The 17,954-nt window shown below is 56.3% G+C and overlaps 1 protein-coding gene across 4 annotated transcripts in view; it reads right to left on the minus strand.

The window, feature by feature from the left end:
- Nucleotides 1-17,954, minus strand: part of RAB11FIP3 (RAB11 family interacting protein 3) — a gene marked incomplete at its 5' end in the record, with an annotated part of 78,563 nt that overhangs the window by 23,131 nt on the left and 37,478 nt on the right. For all 4 annotated transcript variants that reach the window (XM_080830013.1, XM_080830012.1, XM_080830011.1 and 1 more), the window contains 2 exons: nt 2,034-2,245; nt 10,024-10,115. In XM_080830013.1, coding sequence (XP_080686139.1) covers nt 2,034-2,245; nt 10,024-10,115 — 304 coding nt within the window. The remainder of the gene's footprint in view (nt 1-2,033; nt 2,246-10,023; nt 10,116-17,954) is intronic.

Raw genomic sequence — 17,954 nt, forward strand, 5'->3', positions numbered from 1 at the left:
GCCAAAGGCACCAACACAGCCTTGAAGAAGAGGACTGGAGGGTTACGTACCCGCAGTCCGACCTCCAACGCGCTGGAGTCAGAGACTGTGTGGCACTGACCCGAGGACGGGCAGACAGAACAGGCGGCGCAGCCCAGCCCCAGGCCCACACACACTCAGCGGCCTCCCAGGCCCACGGGGACACCAGACAGGGAAGGAAGGAGGAACCCACTCAAAGCTGAGGCTGAGTCGACTGGACACTCATTTGCGAAATGACCCCAACCTCACACCCCACCCAGAAATGAGTTATGGAGAGATGACAGATCTGAATAAAGAGTGCAAAAATACAGCTTTTGAAAGAAAATGGGAGTAAACATCATAGTCATACAAAGCAAGCAAAATTTCTAAAACAGTACAGAGGTGGCACCTGGGTGGCTCAGCTGGTTCGTGTCTGCCTTCTGCTTAGGTCACGACCTGGGGGTCCTGCGATCGAGCCCCGTGCCGGGCTCCCTGCTCTGCGGGGGGCCAGCTTCTCCCTCTCCCTCTGCCCCCTCCAGGGCCTCCCCCAGCTCGTGCTCCCTCTCATTCGTTCACACTCTCCAATAAATAACATCTTGAAAAAAGAACCCCAACTCCTACAAATCAAAAGAAAATGACAACTCAACAGATGGGAGACACCAAATCACACCCATGGCCTGTGTTTGTAAGGTCAGACTGGGACACGGCCATGAGCCGTAACCACAATGCACCTGACCAGCGAAGCCCGAGGAGTTGTCACTGAGACCACATGACCTGCAGGTCAAAAAATATTTATGATCTGGCCTTTGGCAGAAAAAGTCTGTAGACCCTGCGATAAACAAGGGTATGAAAGACTGGGACAGGCACTTTGCAAAAAAGATCAAAGGGGCAATCGATGCAAGAAAAGGCCCTCATGCAAGTCAGGACGACCCTGCACCCACACTGCACACCCTCCGGAAAAGGAGCAGGCTGCTTCCAGAACCCCGAGGCAGCAGCAGGCACCTATGAGAAGCCCAGTCTGTACCTGTCCCACAGCCCCACAGGCATGCGGCAGAGGCAGCACACTGCCCCACTCCTAGGGACAAACTGGCCACCCAGACACGTGCTGTTTGCAGCAGCTTCGTTCACAAAGCCAAGGCTGTGAACGACCCAGACGGCCACCAGCAATGAATTAAAGCTACCGCACGCTCACGCCGCAGAGTAACAATAATGAAGACGACGGACAACCAGCACAGAACTCGGGGTGCAGCTCAACAGCCACGGCGTCAGGCAGAAGCAGCCAGGTGTACAAAGGCTACAGTTCTGTGTGGTCACCGCGATGGAGGCGTGAGCCCGGGGACAGCGCGGCCGTCATCAGCAGCCGGATACCTGCGAGCTGCTGGCCTACCCGCACTCACACGCCACTACGCAGTACTTCAGTTAAAGAGGAAAATCCAACAACTCTGGGAGGCCACACGAGGAACGAAATCAACACAAGCAACACGAGATAAAACCTAACCACTTCCAAAGCTGGGAAGCATAACGGCTTCCCACACGGCACAGGGCCGGTGCAAGTTCTCTTCCAGGTCCGCACCTGCCGGACACTGCCCCCTCCCTTCGCTGGTCTTCAAACACATGGGGACACCTGGGGCAGGTGAAGGGGGGACAGGAGCAGGAGATCTGGGGAGGGGTGCGGCTAAGACAAGCATAAGATCCTGCTGGGAGATGTGGCCCGAACGTGGTGTCCTGCCCTGGTTTCTAAGAACTTCAGTGAGAAACCCAGGGTCAAGTCTCTCTCGACGTCGTGCAGCGCGTACAACCAGGGTTGTCTGCTGCCGGCAGGAATGCCTCCTTCCTGGGTGGTTGGCTGTCGCTGGCGGACGTGCTGGGCAGTGGGCGCAGGCTCTCAGCGGGACTCCAGGCCACGCTGGAGGGTCCACTTTCTCCCCAGGTACAAGGACTCCGCAGCACTCTCTGACACCAACCCCTCCACAAACCCACCACGCCCACAGGACACATGCCCTCGGTGTCCGGGAAGCAACGGGCAGGGTACAGACCTGCCTGGGAGCAGCAGCAGAGCGCCGTGACTAGGATCCTCCATGGCGTCCAGGCACTCAGAGGGCACGGCTGAGCCCCCAGCGCTGTCCGCGTCCCCTTCGGCCTGCAGCTCTGGGTGCACCAGGGTGCTCGTGTCCTCGTCTGTGAAGGTCTCACACTCGCTGTAGGTACTCTCAGACCCCATGTATGCGCTGTCTGTCACCTCGTTGGCCTAGGAGAGAGTGCCAGCAGTTAGTCCCATACCCTGAAATGACCCCGCGTCCGTGAACCTCAACGCCCCACAGTACCTTACTGCAGGCATCGAGACACCACGCAGAGAGACAGCCTCAGGCAGGGTCCCAGCGGCACCTCTAAGCAGAAATACTGGCTTAACAAAAAAATCCAAACGGGTTTTTTTTGTCTGTTTTTTTCCTTTGGTGCCGAAACCCGGGAACGAATATCCAACGGTTTTCAAAACTGAAACACAGACCCATGTTCCATAGCAGAAAAACCACTAGAGCAATTCTGAAAGTTAGCCGGGTAGGCGCACCTAAAACAGCTAGGAGGGTCCCAACACCATGGGACAAATCCCAGTGCGGCCCCTCACGTGTGCCTAGCAGCACTGGGATGATGTCGATCCGAAGAATACGCAAGAACATGCTAATTAAAAGTCACCGTCAGGGGTACCTGGGTGGCTCAGTGGGTTAAAGCCTCTGCCTTTGGCTCCGGTTATGATCCCAGGGTCCTGGGATCGAGCCCCGCATCGGGCTCTCTGCTCAGCAGGGAGCCTGCTTCCTCCTCTCTCTCTGCCTGCCTCTCTGCCTACTTGTGATCTGTCAAATAAATAAATGAAATCTTTTTAAAAATAAATAAATAAATAAGTCACCATCAGTTTTGTATGATGTGGCTACTGCTTTGAAATTCAACTCCAGGGTCTAACCTCAAATACTAACTCATTGATTATTAACCAACCCATTACATTCACTGGTTAAAGGTCTACTTTCCACAAAAGCTATCTTTGTTTTCTCTTCTGGACCCAGTGCCCATGTCTAGCACAGTGCAAATGACTTCAACTCAAAGAATCATTTCACAAGCCATTTTCAATTCATCGTCTTAGCTTTAATTACAACGCAACTGCACTGGTTAGGGAAAGTAGCCAACACTCCACGCTCAAAATAATCTGAGGTTAACAACTTGAGAACAGGGGCGCCTGGGTGGCTCAGTGGGTTAAAGCCTCTGCCTTCGGCTCGGGTCATGGTCTCAGGGTCCTGGGATCGAGCCCCGCATTGGGCTCTCTGCTCAGCAGGGAGCCTGCTTCCTCCTCTCTCTCTCTCTCTCTGCCTACTTGTGACATCTCTCTGTCAAATAAATAAACAAAATCTTTAAAAAGAAAAAAAAAAACCAACCTTGAGAACTAGTAAGATTCCAGAAAAGCAGCTGGAAAAGGTGCACTCTGTCCTGTCATTCTGATGTCACCAGAGGACAGTGTGCTCGGAGGTGCTGTGCTAAGAAGAGACCGGTCCTCCACTAACTCTGAGGACCTCTCAAGGCTGCACCCCACGGCTCCTCGCCCCACTGAAGAGGCATCAAGGGCCCAGGCCGAGCTGGTGGCACCCTAGTGCACCGATGACAGGCCAGGGTCCATCCTCCATCCACCGTCTGCCAGCCCAGTGACCCCACACGAGGGTCCCAACCACTCCAAGCCCTGTTGCGTCATCTGCAAGACGGGACTGGGATTAAGAGACCACACAGGCTGGTATGGAAAGAAACCTGGAAGACTGTGGGGTTCACCAGTCCCTGTGGGCTCAGAGTCCCAGCTATGTGTGCGGCCAGAGGACAAAGGAATGACAGGAGAGGAAGGGCGCCACCCATGTTTCCAAGGGAAGAACCCATCTTCCTCAGAATCGAAGGCTACTGAGGAGCCCCTAAAACCCTCCCTTCCGAATCTGAACCCGGGAAATCACTCTCAGCGGGTCGTCGTCAAGGAGCAGGTATCGCCTCCAGCCGGGCTCAGGGCTGACTCTGCGCTCGGGCAGCAGGGACGGGCCGTCGGAGCTGGGCGGGCACCCGCACGTCGGCGGCTGAGCCCGCGGAAGAGGCGCAGCAGAGCAGGCGCCAAGTCCGCAACCGGTTCCTGACGCCCGCCGCGGGCCGGCTGCTGGTTCGCCGCCCAGGCGGCACTGCACCCTCGCAGAGGGGGTGACGCCTGGGGGTCGCCCAAGAACAGGAGGAAGACCCCCGAGCCCCACGGCTCTCTGTCTGCAAGGCAGTCCGTCGCGGCCCTCCCTTCCTCACCCGCTCAGTCCTCAGACCCCGGAAGCGGGCAGGACCGCACACGGCAATCCTCAGCGGGCAGGCCCAGCGAGGCCCCGAAGTCACAGACTGCGGACCCTGAGATGGCTTCCTATAGGGAAAAGCACTTAACTCTCGAGGTCGGCTTTACAAAAAGTCCACCCACCAACACCGCCGAAGTAGCACAGCGCTTCCCCCCACCGCCGGCACGGGCCCCGGGCCCTTGACAGGCCGCCTCGTGTGCGCCAGGGCAGGCCAGCTCAGCACGGAGCGGAGCCTTTTTTCCCGGGAAGGGGAGGAGGTGCGGGCTCTTGGTCCTGGTTACTTCGCCTGCAAGGAGCTCACGAGAATCACGCAGCTGAGGCCAGGGCTGCAGCCCGAAGCGCCCCCGGCGCCTGGACAGGACAGCTCAGGGTGGAAGCCCGTCTCCACGGACACAGAAAGCGCGAGACGGACGCTGCACGACGAGCCTGACGGCCGCAGGCCGGGCACACACCCTCCGCTCCAGGCGACTCGCCCTCCTCTCCAACAGGCAGAGCGGGGCGAGCGCCCCCCCAGCTCCGACGGCTCCTTCCTGAAGCAGATCCATTCCTCCCACCTTGAAGGAGAGCCGCACAGGCGAGCGAGCACGGCTTCCGCTTCACTGAAGGCTTCAAGCTTGCGCTTATGCCTTATCTGTCCTAAATGGTAAACAGCGTCCCGGAGGCCCCCTCCGTGCCCGCAGCCGGAGGGGGTCAGAACGCGCTAGCCCCGCGGGTGCTGCCTCCCCTGCTCGCCCCCAGCATCTGCCCCAATAAATGTCGGCAAGCCAGGCCGCTGTCCAGAGCAGCCGGCTACACCTGCCTGCCGGAGAAGGGCGCCTCCCCGTGGCGCACACGAGACACGGGACCAGCTCACATACCCGACCCGGCAGCTCGTATCTGCCACCACAAAGGACCCAACTTTGCCCAGAAGCCCACAGAGCTAGGCAAATCCATGCTATCTTCTTTTAAAATATTTACAAATTGCAGATGTTAAGATGAACTCATTGGAAAATCCAAGTGCATTTGGAAAACTCTGCCGCATGCTACTGTTACCTTCACTGGTTGACAAAGGATCTGCCGACGGACACGGACGCTGGCTTCGGAGCCAGCGGCGAGGAGCTCACACGTGCCCAACGCTGCCTGGTATCCTCACTGCCCAGGTCACGGTCCCTCTGAGGGACACCGACTGCTCCTCACACTCTCAGGCGCCAGCCCCAGCAGCCTCAACAGGCCTCGCCTGGCTCCACACACCAGCTCTGGGAAGGCATGCTCGCAAACACGGGGGACGCCTGTCCAGAACGGTCACTAGCTTCTCACGACTAACCTCGTGGCCTTCTATTTGCTAGTCTGCTGAGGTCCAGCAAAACCTGCACGCTCCCCTGAAGGGACATCGCGGCCTTGGGGAAAGTTTAACCTGCTCCCAGACATGCTCCATTAACCGTCCTGCTGTGCTCACCAGGGAAGAGAGGCAAAGTTCAGGAAGTGTCCTTGTTGGGTTTTTAACAGACTACAGAACAGTGGCTTTTGTTCTTGACTTTCAAACCTCTGTTGTAACAGTTTGCACAAAAGTCACAGTCCCCATCATTTTATTAAGGCGGCTCTTTCCTCTAGAGGCCTCGGTGGGAGAAGGAGGGAGGAACAGGGGAGGCACAGCAGGGACAACTCTTATCATCCCTGTTTGTGTCTGTTCTCTGTGACCCTCCCCACTGCCCCGAGTGATGAGCTCACCCAGGCAGGCTGCAGGGGCCTTGGGCATGCCGCCCTCCCCCCTGCATTCCCGTGAATGTGACAAATCTTACTTAGTCCTCACCCCATCCCCCTCTTCTCAGAAAGGCCACATCGGTCACTCTCCTAGGAGGTGTCTCAGGCAAGGAGCAAACAGGAAGCAGAGGAGAGTCCGGTAGCGGCCCAGCAGGGAACTGCCCAGGCGCCTCGACCCACACTGCTGTGTGTTCCATCAGGAAGTTAGCACAAGGCTGACTTAGCGCTGAAGATCACCAGCCGAGGGTCTCCAAATGGGATATCTGGGTGTAACGCACATATTCTCCACCCACATTTTTACGGAACTTTAAGATTACAGGATGTGCAAGATATTTTAAAAAGAACATCTTTCGGGGCGCCTGACTGGCTCAGTGGGTTAAAGCCTCTGCCTTTAGCTCAGGTCATGATGCCAGGGTCCTGGGATCGAGCCCCACATCGGGCTCCCTGCTCAGCGGGAGCCTGCTTACCCCTCTCTCTCTCCGCCTACTTGTGATCTCTCTCAAATAAATAAATAAAATCTTAAAAAAAAAAAAAAGAAAAAAAAGAAAGAACATCTTTCTATAAGTTTCACAATATTTGGTTCCAATCCCCTGAAAGTTACATCTAAAAATCATAAAAAGCATTAAGACGACATGGAAAAGCCTTGAACGCATGTAACTAAGCGATAGAACCCAGTCAGCAAAGCCACACACTGGATTCCAACTCTGTGACATTCTGGAAAAGGCACAACTGTGCAGACAGCAGAAGATCAGCTGCTGCCAGGTTCTGGCGGGGAAAGAGGGATGAATCCCGGGAGTAGAGGGTGTTGGAGGCAGCGCAACTCCTCTGTACCGTGCCGCCCAGTGAGCACATGACCTTGGACACTTGCTCAAACCCACAGAACACATGGGGCGCCTAGGGGCTCCGTCGGTGGGCGCCTGCCTTCGGCTTGGGTCCTGGGGTCCTGGCGTCAAGAACCTCATCAGGTTCCCAGCTCAGCGCCGAGTCTGCATCTCCCTCTGCCTCTGCCCCTCTCCGCCCCACCCCACCCCGCTTGTGGTCTTTCTCTCTCAAAGAAATAAATAAAATCTTTTAAAAAATTATAATAAATCCCCCCCAGAATGCATTAACACCAAAAGGGACCCCTAATGTCAACTATGGGCTTCCGTTACCCACAAGACATCAATACTGGGTCATCAAGTCTAACAAACGTAGCACACGGATTACAGCACAGTGTTCGTGACCATCTGTGTCGGGGGACCCGTGTGCGGTGAGAAGAACGGGCACTCTCTGCACTATCTGCTCCATTTTCTGAATGGCTAAATAAAACTCTTCAAATATAAAGTATTAACTGTTTTTCAAAAGTAACAACAACAACAACAAAAGCCTTAAAAATAAATGTTTCCTCCTTTCTGGAAAAAAAAAGTCAGAAGCATCCCTTTTGCATTCTCTGAAACATCAGATTCCTACAACACCTTCTGAAGGTGACACGTGCAAGGTGGGAGCCGGTTCCCTGAGGGCACACAGAGGCGGGAGGACCACACTCTCGTGGGCCTCAGGGGTCCACCGGCACAGAGGCTAGGAGGGGGCCAGAGTCGGACAGGACCCCCGCCCACGGTCCAGGACTCAGGAGGCAGTCCCAGCCTCAGAGGCTGCCACGTTTTTTGGCCACATGGGCTCTTTAAGCACAAAATGTGTTGATGCGGGGCGCCTGGGTGGATCAGTGGGTTAAAGCCTCTGCCTTCGGCTCAGGTCATGATCCCGGGGTCCTGGGATCGAGCCCCGTGTCGGGCTCTCTGCTCAGCGGGGAGCCTGCTTCCCTTCCTCTCTCTCTGCCTGCCTCTCTGCCTGCTTGTGATCTCTGTCCGTCAAATAAACAAATAAAATCTTAAAAAAAAAAAAAAGTGTTGATGCCCTTCACCACTGACTCACAGACTCCGTGTCAGTGTCCTGGGCTGCCGCAACAAGCGACCACAAACTGGGCGTCTCGAACAACAGAAATGTGTCCTCTTGGTTCTGGCGCTGTCAGCAAGGCTCCAAGGGGGGGGTTCCTGGTGGGCCCCGGCAGCCCTGGGCACGTGGCTCCGTCCCTCCAGCCCCCACGGCTCCGTCGCAGGCTCCTGTGTGTCTCCCCATCTAAGGACACCTGTCACTAGACTCAGGGCCCAGCCTACTTACCACCCAGCACGATCTCATCTCAAAACCCTCAACTTAATGACATGTACAAGGACCCTTTCTCGAAATAATAAGGTCACGTTCACAGGTCCCGAGTGATCCTATCTTTTGGGAAACTACCACTCAACCCACTACACCCACCCCCACAGAAAGCGTGTGAAATGATAGAACGCCCTAGCAGAACCCTGACGAGGGACGGAGTGGAAGATACTGACGCTCGGACCTGGCTCTGCTGGGAGGGGGGATAAAGGTCCGAGGCTACCTGCACAAGCGTCTCGGCCTAAGGGTTGCAACCCCCCCAGCTGCTCCAAACAAGGCAAGAAGGACTCCCCTGACCTAAGCTGCACTGCTGGGAAACCCAAGGTAAGTCAAGGTGCACAGAGCCGCCCTGCTGTCAAGCCAGCCGCCCCACTCCGGTGAGGTAAGCGCCTCTCTCCATCACACGGTCTGGCGGTCCATGAGACTGACACATGACACGGCAGAGTCCCGCACGCCTGCAGCCCCCAGCCAGCCATAAGGACTCGCAGGCGCCAATGGCAGGACACAACCTGGGAACCCCAGGTCACACACACACAGAATGAACACGCCAACCTCACCGAACAGGATGCAATGCCGCGTGGTCCCTGCCCTTGGGGGGCTCAGACCTGGCTGGTACTTCAGGACAAAGCCGTGAGTACTGAATACTCTCCAAGGGCCCAGAAGAGGTCTGTGGCATCAGAAGTGACAGTCAAAGTGAACCCATGCTGTCTGTGGGCTGACCCATGCCTGGAGCAGCCCCCCTCAGAGCCAGGACACAAGACTCCAAAGGAAAGCAGTGAACTCCTATGGACTCTGGGAAGCTGCCTCGTGCCACCACCTCACTTTAGCAAGGCGCCGAGGCTCACAGCCACCGCGCCACAGCCCAGCGCTGTTCCCTGCACCCTCGCTGGGCAACAGCTCCCCAGGGGCTCCTGAGTTTCTGATGTACATCCTAAGACAAAATGCCACGTCCAGTCACACGGGCTATCCCGGCATCTGACCACCCCTCCGCTGGTGTGACACAACCGTGTGGTCTGTCTTCTGTGGCTGCTCAGAGACTTCCCTGCCACGCAGAGAACAAAACACCCACAGTTACAGGTGACACCATGTAACCATAGCAACCGTGGGGGCAGGTGGCAAAGGGGCATGAGGTGTTAGAAGTCCCTAAACCCAGAAAATGATCTGAAATTCGGTAAAACCAGAACTTCAGGGGCGCCTGGGTGGCTCGGTGGGTTAAAGCCTCTGCCTTCGGCTCAGGTCATGATCCCAGGGTCGGGGGATTGAGCCCCGCATCGGGCTCTCTGCTCAGTGGGGAGCCTGCTTCCCCCTCTCTGCCTGCCTCTCTGCCTACTTGTGATCTCTGTCTGTCAAATAAATAAATAAAATCTTTAAAAAACAAAAAAACAAAAAACCCAGAACTTCACAGCATGTCCCCTGCTCTGGCTCTGGCAGCCTGGGAACACGTGACGGCAACACCACTGCAGAGCCTGAGCAGTGCAGCCTGGCCCTCTGCTGACAAGAGGCCCTAAGGGGGTCCCCGCCAATGGCCTCGGGTGAGCAGCTGTGGGGCGGCCACAACCAGGAGCCCCCCGAGTCCCCAGCATGGGCCCAGGGCTGCAAGGGGAGCCCCGACCCGCCCTCCATGGCACGTAAATTACCCCAGAAACGGCCCGGGCACCACTGAGCAGAGCAGGACTCAGAAGGCAAAAAGCAAGACGTGTCAGGTCCAACCCCTCTCAGCCCCGCAGTGAGAAGCACTTGCCTCGAAAGTAACGAAGTCGTCGAACTCATCGGGGCAGGCGGGCGGCTCCTCGTCCTGGGCGGGTGTGACCCCGCACAGCTGGCCATCGGACTCTGCAGGAGAGAAGACTATACTCAGCAGGGAACCCAGAGCACCCCCGGAGGCCGAAGGAGAAGGCGCCACTGCGGTAAACGCAAGCAGGGGCCGGGGCGGCCACGAGAAGCAGCGTGGTTCGGACAGGAAAGCGGGTCTCCTCTCCAGAGGTGGTGTGGAGGCCGAATGGTAAAATGTTTGTTTCTTTAAAAACTCTGATAGCACTGGGGCACCTGGGGGCACAGTTGGTGGGTTAAGTGTCCAACCCTTGGTTTCAGCCTCAGGTCATGGCCTCAGGGTCCTGGGATCAAGGCCCCCTCGGCCCCCGCTCGGGGGGGGGGGACGACTGCTGGGGGCTCTCTTCTCCCTCCGTCCCCCCACTTTCTCTAAGATAAACATAACCGTTTTATTAAGCCCCCCCACAGCATCGTAAAGAGAAGGAGCGGGCCCTCAAGGCAGTGACGGTGTCCGCGGGCTTTCAAAAGCAGGCGGTGCCCAACTCCGGTTTCCTCAGACGTCGGGTGTGTTTGGGGAGGCAGCGGCTGCGATGAGACAGACCGGAACCGCGCGTCACCCTGCCGCCGCGCTCACGGGCAGCTCTCGGTTCCCTTGTTTTTGCTCAACTTTATCTTCTGCAATAAACGTTTTATTTCGTGATAAGGAAGACTTTAAAGGAAAAGCTGTCCCTTCACGACGGGCCGACTGTCCCCCCTCCGACAGTCAGTGCTCCAGGGCAGCGGTCCTTCTCGGGCCGGACGGGCACTGCTTCCAGGGCCTCTCGCGCGCGGTCCGGGCCCAGCACGTTCCGGAGAGCGGGTGAGCGACCGAAGGCGCCTGTGCTTCCTGCTGTGTCTCTGTGTTATCGCCAGCTAAGAAGAACCGTTTCTGCGCTCCTCGTCCCTGCCCCTGGGCATTCACTGAGTGGTCGGGGCCGAGAGGAGCAGCTGCAGGGGCCCCGACCAGCCCCCGCTGGTAGGCCTCACCCGGCTTCACACCACCCAGGGGACTCGAGCAGCTTGGGGGCTGGTGGCCGAGGGACCCGACGTGTGATTAGAAGGCTGGAGACCGAGCCCATCACCCACGACCAATGGGTCCTCCCCAAAAAACCCAAAACAAAAAGGTTGTGAGAGCTTCCAGATTAGTGAACACACCAACACGCCAGGAAGGTGAAGCATCTCAAACCCCACGGGCACGGAAGGCCCTGCATTCCAGACGCTTCCAGACCTCGCCCCGTAGACCTCTTCATCTACCTGTTCCCTTGTAGCCTTTTAAATAAACTGCTAACTGGTGGGGCGCCTGGGTGGCTCAGTGGGTTAGGGCCTCTGCCTTCGGCTCGGGTCGTGATCTCGGGGTCCTGGGATCGAGCCCCGCATCAGGCTAACTGCTCCGCGGGGAGCCTGCTTCCTCCTCGCTCTCTGCCTGCCTCGCTGCCTAGTTGTGATTTCTCTCTGTCAAATAAATAAAATTAAAAAAAAAAAAAAAAAAGAATTTTAAACTGCTAACTGGTGAGTGAAGTTTCTTCCTGGGTTCTGTCAGACACTGTGGCAAACTATCAAACCGGAGGAGGGGTCCTGGGGACCCTGGATTCACTGTCAGGTCAGATAGAAGTGTGGGTGGCCCAGACACCTGAAGTGGGGTCTTCGTGAACTCCGGACAGCTGGTGTCAGAGCAAATTAAATTGCAGGACACCCAGCTGGTGTCCCCAGAGAACCGGAGAACCACTTGGTGATGAAAACCCATACACTGGGTGTCAATGTCGCGAGTAGAAAACCGATTAATAGGGATTACTTACGTAAAATACATTAGTTTACTCCCATAATCTAACATTTTAATATCAGTTCCTTGTTTTCCTATTTTGGAAGTGGGCTCTACGCCCAGCGTGGGGCTCAAACCCGCGACGCTGAGATCGAGAGCCGCGCGCCCTGGCCTGAGCCAGCACGCGGCCTTCTTCGGCAGCTGGCCGACCGGGGAAAATGCCGCTGCCCATCTCCTGGGCCCACCCAGTTTCTGAAGCCACCACGAAAGCCAACTGACTGGGGGAGGGAGAACGGGTCCTGAAGGACCTTCGCCATGAAGCAGCGGCAGGACACGTGGCTATTCCGTCCTGGTTCTGAAGGACTCTCTCAGCTGAAACAGAATGACAACGCTTTCCTTCAACAACTGAGTGAGCTCAAACACCTCCGTGTTCGGGAACTCTGAGATGCCTATGCCGACTCAAACTGCTTCGCAGTACTGATTAAGGCTCTTTTTTTTTTTTTTAAAGATTTTATTTATTTATTTGACAGAGATCACAAGTAGGCACAGAGGCAGGCAGAGAGAGGAGGGGAAGCAGGCTCCCTGCCGAGCAGAGAGCCCGATGCGGGGCTCGATCCCAGGACCCTGAGATCATGACTCGAGCGGAAGGCAGAGGTTTAACCCGCTGAGCCACCCAGGCGCCCCCTGATTAAAGCTCTTATGCCGAAAACCCCCATGTGGCTTTCAAGAACCATGGGTACCTGGCGGGGGCGCCTGGGTGGCTCAGTCAGTTGAGCATCCGCCTTCAGCTCGGGTCATGATCCCAGGGTCCCGGGATCGAGCCTCGCACTGGCCCCTCGCTCAGTGGCGAGCCTGCTTCTCCCTCTGCCTCTGCCCCTCCCCCTGCTTGTGCGCTCTCAGGCTCTCTCAAATAAATAAAATATCTGAACAACAACAAAAACAAAAAAACAAACCAAAGGTCCTTGTGCTGCGTGGTTTCCCCAGGACTGTGGCTAAGTAGCTGCGTGGAACAGACTGTAGCCGGTGAGGAGGAGCCTGCAGGCACACGGGTGGAGGACCCCAGCCCTTGAGGGGGGCCCTGCGCTAGAGCTCGGGGTGTCTGGCGCAGGTGAGGGGGCCAGGGTTGCTGGGGACACAAGACTTTGGTTTCGGGGGCAGGGGGTCCAGGGGCGCCAACTACCCCAGTGCAGCTCGAGACTGCACGTTGATTTCGTAAACGGCTAGACGGTCTGGTATTTTCCCCTCTCAGATGTTCACAGTCTTCCTCGCCCTTCAAAAACCTGAAACACGGAATTCAAAGGTTTCAAAACGCAGCCGACCATTTTGGACACGGCGGACGTGTGCTCGGCCCTGAGCGGTGGACAGTGGTCGGGGGGTCTTGTCCCACATCGTGGACTGGGGGATGTGAACAAAGCTGGTGCTGTCATATTCCTGACGGGAATGAAATACGATTCTCCCGTTAGTCTTCTCTACGTGAACTAAAACAATTCTCATTAAGTGGACATTTTTAATGTGCATTTTCTCATTCTTCCAGAGCGTGGGGGTGGGCCGGCACGATGGCCTATTTGCAGCCACCCTCCCCCAGCTCATTCTATTCCTGCAAGGAGGCCTGTGGTAGGACAGTGACGATCTGCCTGCACGGGGCTGCCAACTGGGTCAACACACTGAGCCCCCGCTGGGTGGCTCCTGGGAGCAGAGCGAGCCCGCCAGCCCGGACAGGCTGCCCACGGCCGCGGGAGCGCCCGAGGGGAGCGCCGGGGGAAAGGCGGCTCTGGCAAGCTCACGCGCCATTCTCCCGAACGCCCTCAAACGACAACGGCAAAATCAGCTCTGGACTTGCTTTTGTTACAGTGTTATTTTCACTCTCCTGCCCTAACCAAAGTTCAATGATGAAATCCAACTACAGAAAAAAGAACACACCTGACTCCCCGAGCCCACCCGGCAGGACATCCGACAGATGCGCAGCTGGGGTGCCCCCACCAGCACAGTCCCCTGAGCCACGTGGGCACCTGGAGGCCCAGCCCTTCATGCCCGCGCCAGGACCTGGTGCTGGCACGCTGGCACTGAGCCAAGGGGCCACTCACCTACCCACCCTGCGGAGACATCTAGGTCTCCCATTGCCCACAGCACGGCCAGTGTTGTACCCCCACACCCTCACCTCTGCTGTCAGACCCCATGTCCAAACTGGACCCATCGGCCTCCCTGCAGCCCCCAGACATGCCAGGGTGCCACACCCAGGTGCCCCCTCCTCCCACACTCCTGTCCCCTCCTGTAGCTGCCCTGCCTCATCGTCTGTGGGCTGTCCTGAGGGCAGGGGGTGCGCTGTGTCCCTGGAGCCTGGAGCAGTCCAGCTTAACGGTGTCTGTGCCCACAGTCCTCACGGGTCAGCTGTGCCCTCCCGGGGCTGTGGCCCTCATCCAGTCTGCTTCAAGCTCTCAGGGCAGCCACCCACTGCCCAGACACTGGACAGGGACCCCTGTGGCGCAGCCCGGCAGCAGACCATCCCGCAGGGCCCCTGGCCTCCCACCTCACTTCAGGAGCAGGGGTCTGCCCCCACGGGCTAAATTTCAGGGAGGGGGGACACCACCTGGAACATGGCATCACGTGGAGACCGAACCTCACCCTCAGGGGTTGCTTCTATTCCAGAATGTTCTCACCACAGGAATAAAACAGCATTTTCATCTTGTATTCTGTCCAGAAAATACATGAACGAGAGAACAAAACACTAAAATGGCAAGAATGACCCCAGAGAAATATACGTTAAACAAATCAGAAGAGACCAGAAGCCAAAAAAAAAAAAAGAGAGAGAATATAATCAGACAGGTGAACAGAACAGAGCAACAGACTAGATCCTGGGTGTATTTTGGTTTGTTATAAGAAACTAAATTGTGAAAAATGAAAAACCTTTATATATATATATATATATATATATATATATATATATATATATTTTATATATATATATTTTATATATATATATATGTGTGTGTGTATATATATATATATATAAAATTAAATACAATGAGGGGCGCCTGGGTGGCTCAGTCGTTAGGTATCTGCCTTCAGCTCAGGTCGTGATCTCAGGGTTCCGGGACTGTGCCCCGCATCGGGCCCCCTGCTCAGCAGGAGCCTGCTTCTCCCTCTCCCACTCCCCCTGCTTGTGTTCCCTCTCTCGCTGTCTCTCTCCCTGTCAAATAAATAAACAAAATCTTAAAAAAAAGATTAAATACAATGAAAAGATAAAATGTAATTGTAGGGGCTCAGTGGGTTAAGCCTCTGCCTCTGGCTCAGGTCATAACCCCAGGGTCCTGGGATCGAGCCCCGCATCGGGCTCTCTGCTCAGTGGAGAGCCTGCTTCTCCCTCTCCCTCTGCCTGCCCCTCTGCCTACTTGTGATCTCTCTGTCAAATATGTAAATAAAATCTTTAAAAATAAATACATAAAAAGGCCTCTCCCCTCTTAAAAAAATGTAATTGTAAAAACAAAAATTAATAAAGACTTAAAACAGAAGTTGATAAAATAAGAAATTAGTTGAAAAGGGAAAAAAAATTTAAATGGAAAGATGAAAGAATCAAGAGAAAAACCCCATACTCTAGACTATTCCCCCAGTGCCGCACCAGGGCAGCCGGGCATGCTCTGGGCAAGTTCCTGCGGGTCTTCTGGGGGAGGGGGCTGCTGGCGTCTTCGGGAACTGAGCTGCCCTTGCCCGGCGGCTGGGCTTGCTATTTCCTGGAGGATCCAGGCTAATTCTGGGACTGGCTGGGAGGTTTTTGTTTTTAATTAAATCAAAGTGGACGATTATCCAAAAGAATGTGAAACAACTCAAACAACTCCTGTGGGGCTCCATGGGCTGTGGGGGCCAACCAAGGCAGGCTTTCCACCAAGGTCTCCCGACTTGCAGGCTCCGAGCAGTGGGGGCTGCTCCCAGATCCCGAAGGCAACGCAGATGCGGCACTGGATCAACAGAACGCAGAGGGCCGGGTGCCACGGAGGATGGGGAGGGGCCGGGGAGAGCTGGCCAGGTGAGCCAGGACAGGGGTCTGCAGGGGAGAGCAGGCTGGAGCAAGCTACGGATGGAGACAGCCCTGGCCAGCTCCCCTCAGGCAGAGTCCGGGACCCCAACTGGGCCTGGCCTCAGGCTCCTCTCCACCAGGCCCTGGGGCAGACAGAAGGGGGAAGGGCCCACACCAAGGGGAGGAGGAGGGGGGGGGGTGTGGATGAAGGTCCTGTCTCAGTGAGTCAGGATGAGATCAGGCCTCAAAGAGACAGGCCATTCTCAAGACCCGGGCGGCTCAGTCGTTAGACGGCTGCCTTCGGCTAGGGTCATGATCTCAGGACCCTGGGATCGAGCCCCGCATCAGGCTCCCTGCTCGGCCGGAAGACTGCTTCCCCCTCTCCCACTCCCTGCTTGTGTTCCCTCTCTCGCTGTGTCTCTCTCTGTCAAATAAATAAATAACATCTTTAAAAAATAGATAAGACGGCCACTTCCCTCACCAGTCTGATATCCACACGGTCCTTGAGTCACTCAACTTGCAGACACCTGCAGCCCACATGACAGCCACGTGGGGCGACAGCCAGCAGCCCCTCCTTCTCTGCAGAAGCAGCAGCCTCGGCAGAGACGGCTCCTCTCCCCTGCCAGGTCTCCCCAGAGCAGTGGGCCACACGCTCTCCAGGAGCTCCTGCGGACTGCCGGGTCACGACCCCCCAGAACTCCTGCAGATGAGCCTGCCTCAGTGTGCACGAACTCTGCCCGTCACAGCAGACCAGCCTCCCGCCTGGCAACAGGACCATGGACTTCGGCTGAGAGAGGGCCTCAGAGCCACATGAATGGCACCGGCAATCTGGCTGGCCGCTGCCCTGGGCTCTTTCCTGCCCACGTCCACAGGACCAGCTCCCACTGCTGCTCCCAGCCGCAACCCTTCGGTCTGGACTCCCAAACCCCCTGAACCCGAGGAAGCCCAGTCTCACCCCTCCCGTCCGTGGTTGTAGGCCCGGAGACACACAGACGCCACTGTCCTGTCAGGAAGGCCGTGTGGCGAGCTTCCTGACTAGCAGGCATGGCCAGTGCACTGTGGCCAGCAGCTCAAGCGTTCTGGGTTTCTGTGGTCAGCAGGGGTAATGGGTTCCTGTCTGTAATGGGAGGAGGGGTCACAACAAACCCAGGGGCACACGCCATCCCTCCCGCGGCTGGAGACTGAACCAGTGCCGAGAGCAGTCCTCGCACAGCCTGTCATCCTCGTTCCTCGGAAGAGTGTTTCTGGGGCGCCTGGGGGGCTCCGTGGGTTAAGCCTCTGCCTTCAGCTCAGGTCATGATCTCGGGGTCCTGGGATCGAGCCCCGCATCGGGCTCTCTGCTCGGCGGGGAGTCTGCTTCCCCCTCTCTCTGCCACCTCTCTGCCTACTTGTGTGCGTACTCTCTCTCTCTCGCTCTGTCAAATAAATAAATAAAATCTTTAAAATAAATAAATAAATAAATAAAGAGGGGCGCCTGGGTGACTCAGTGGGTTTAAGCCTCTGCCTTCGGCTCAGGTCATGATCCCAAGGTCCTGGGATCGAGCCCCGCATCGGGCTCTCTGCTCAGTGGGGAGCCTGCTTCCTCCTCTCTTCTCTCTGCCTGCCTCTCTGCCTGCTTGTGATCTCTCTCTCTCTCTCTCTCTCTGTCAAATATATAAATAAATAAGTCTTTTTAAAAAATTAAATAAAGAGTGTTTCTAAATAGTTCCCTTGAGTTCCTGAATCCTAGAATTTTCTACTGACATCCTGGCACAGTACCTGAGGATTGTAGCATATCCCTCCCCACTCTGCCCGCGCCAACCTTCCAACACGAACATTCAACGGCTCTCACATTCGTGACCACACGGCACTCAACTGCCAGCCGACCGGGATTCTAGGAGCACATTTTCCCTGTGCTTCAGCTGCTCGCTTTCCCGGCAACGGTAACTGCCAGGTATCTTGGGCTTGGCCTCTATGCACCTGTTGCCTTCCTAGCCCTGAACGGTCAGGCCGAGCAGCAAAGGCTTCTCCGATGACCCCTGAGTTCTGGGGCCCTCCAGCTTCCGTCCCCATCGACCCAGAAGCCTACACCCGGCCAGTCAGTCACGTCAGT

This window comes from Martes martes, assembly GCF_963455335.1.
Source record: "Martes martes genome assembly, chromosome: 18".
Lineage (NCBI taxonomy): Eukaryota > Metazoa > Chordata > Mammalia > Carnivora > Mustelidae > Martes > Martes martes.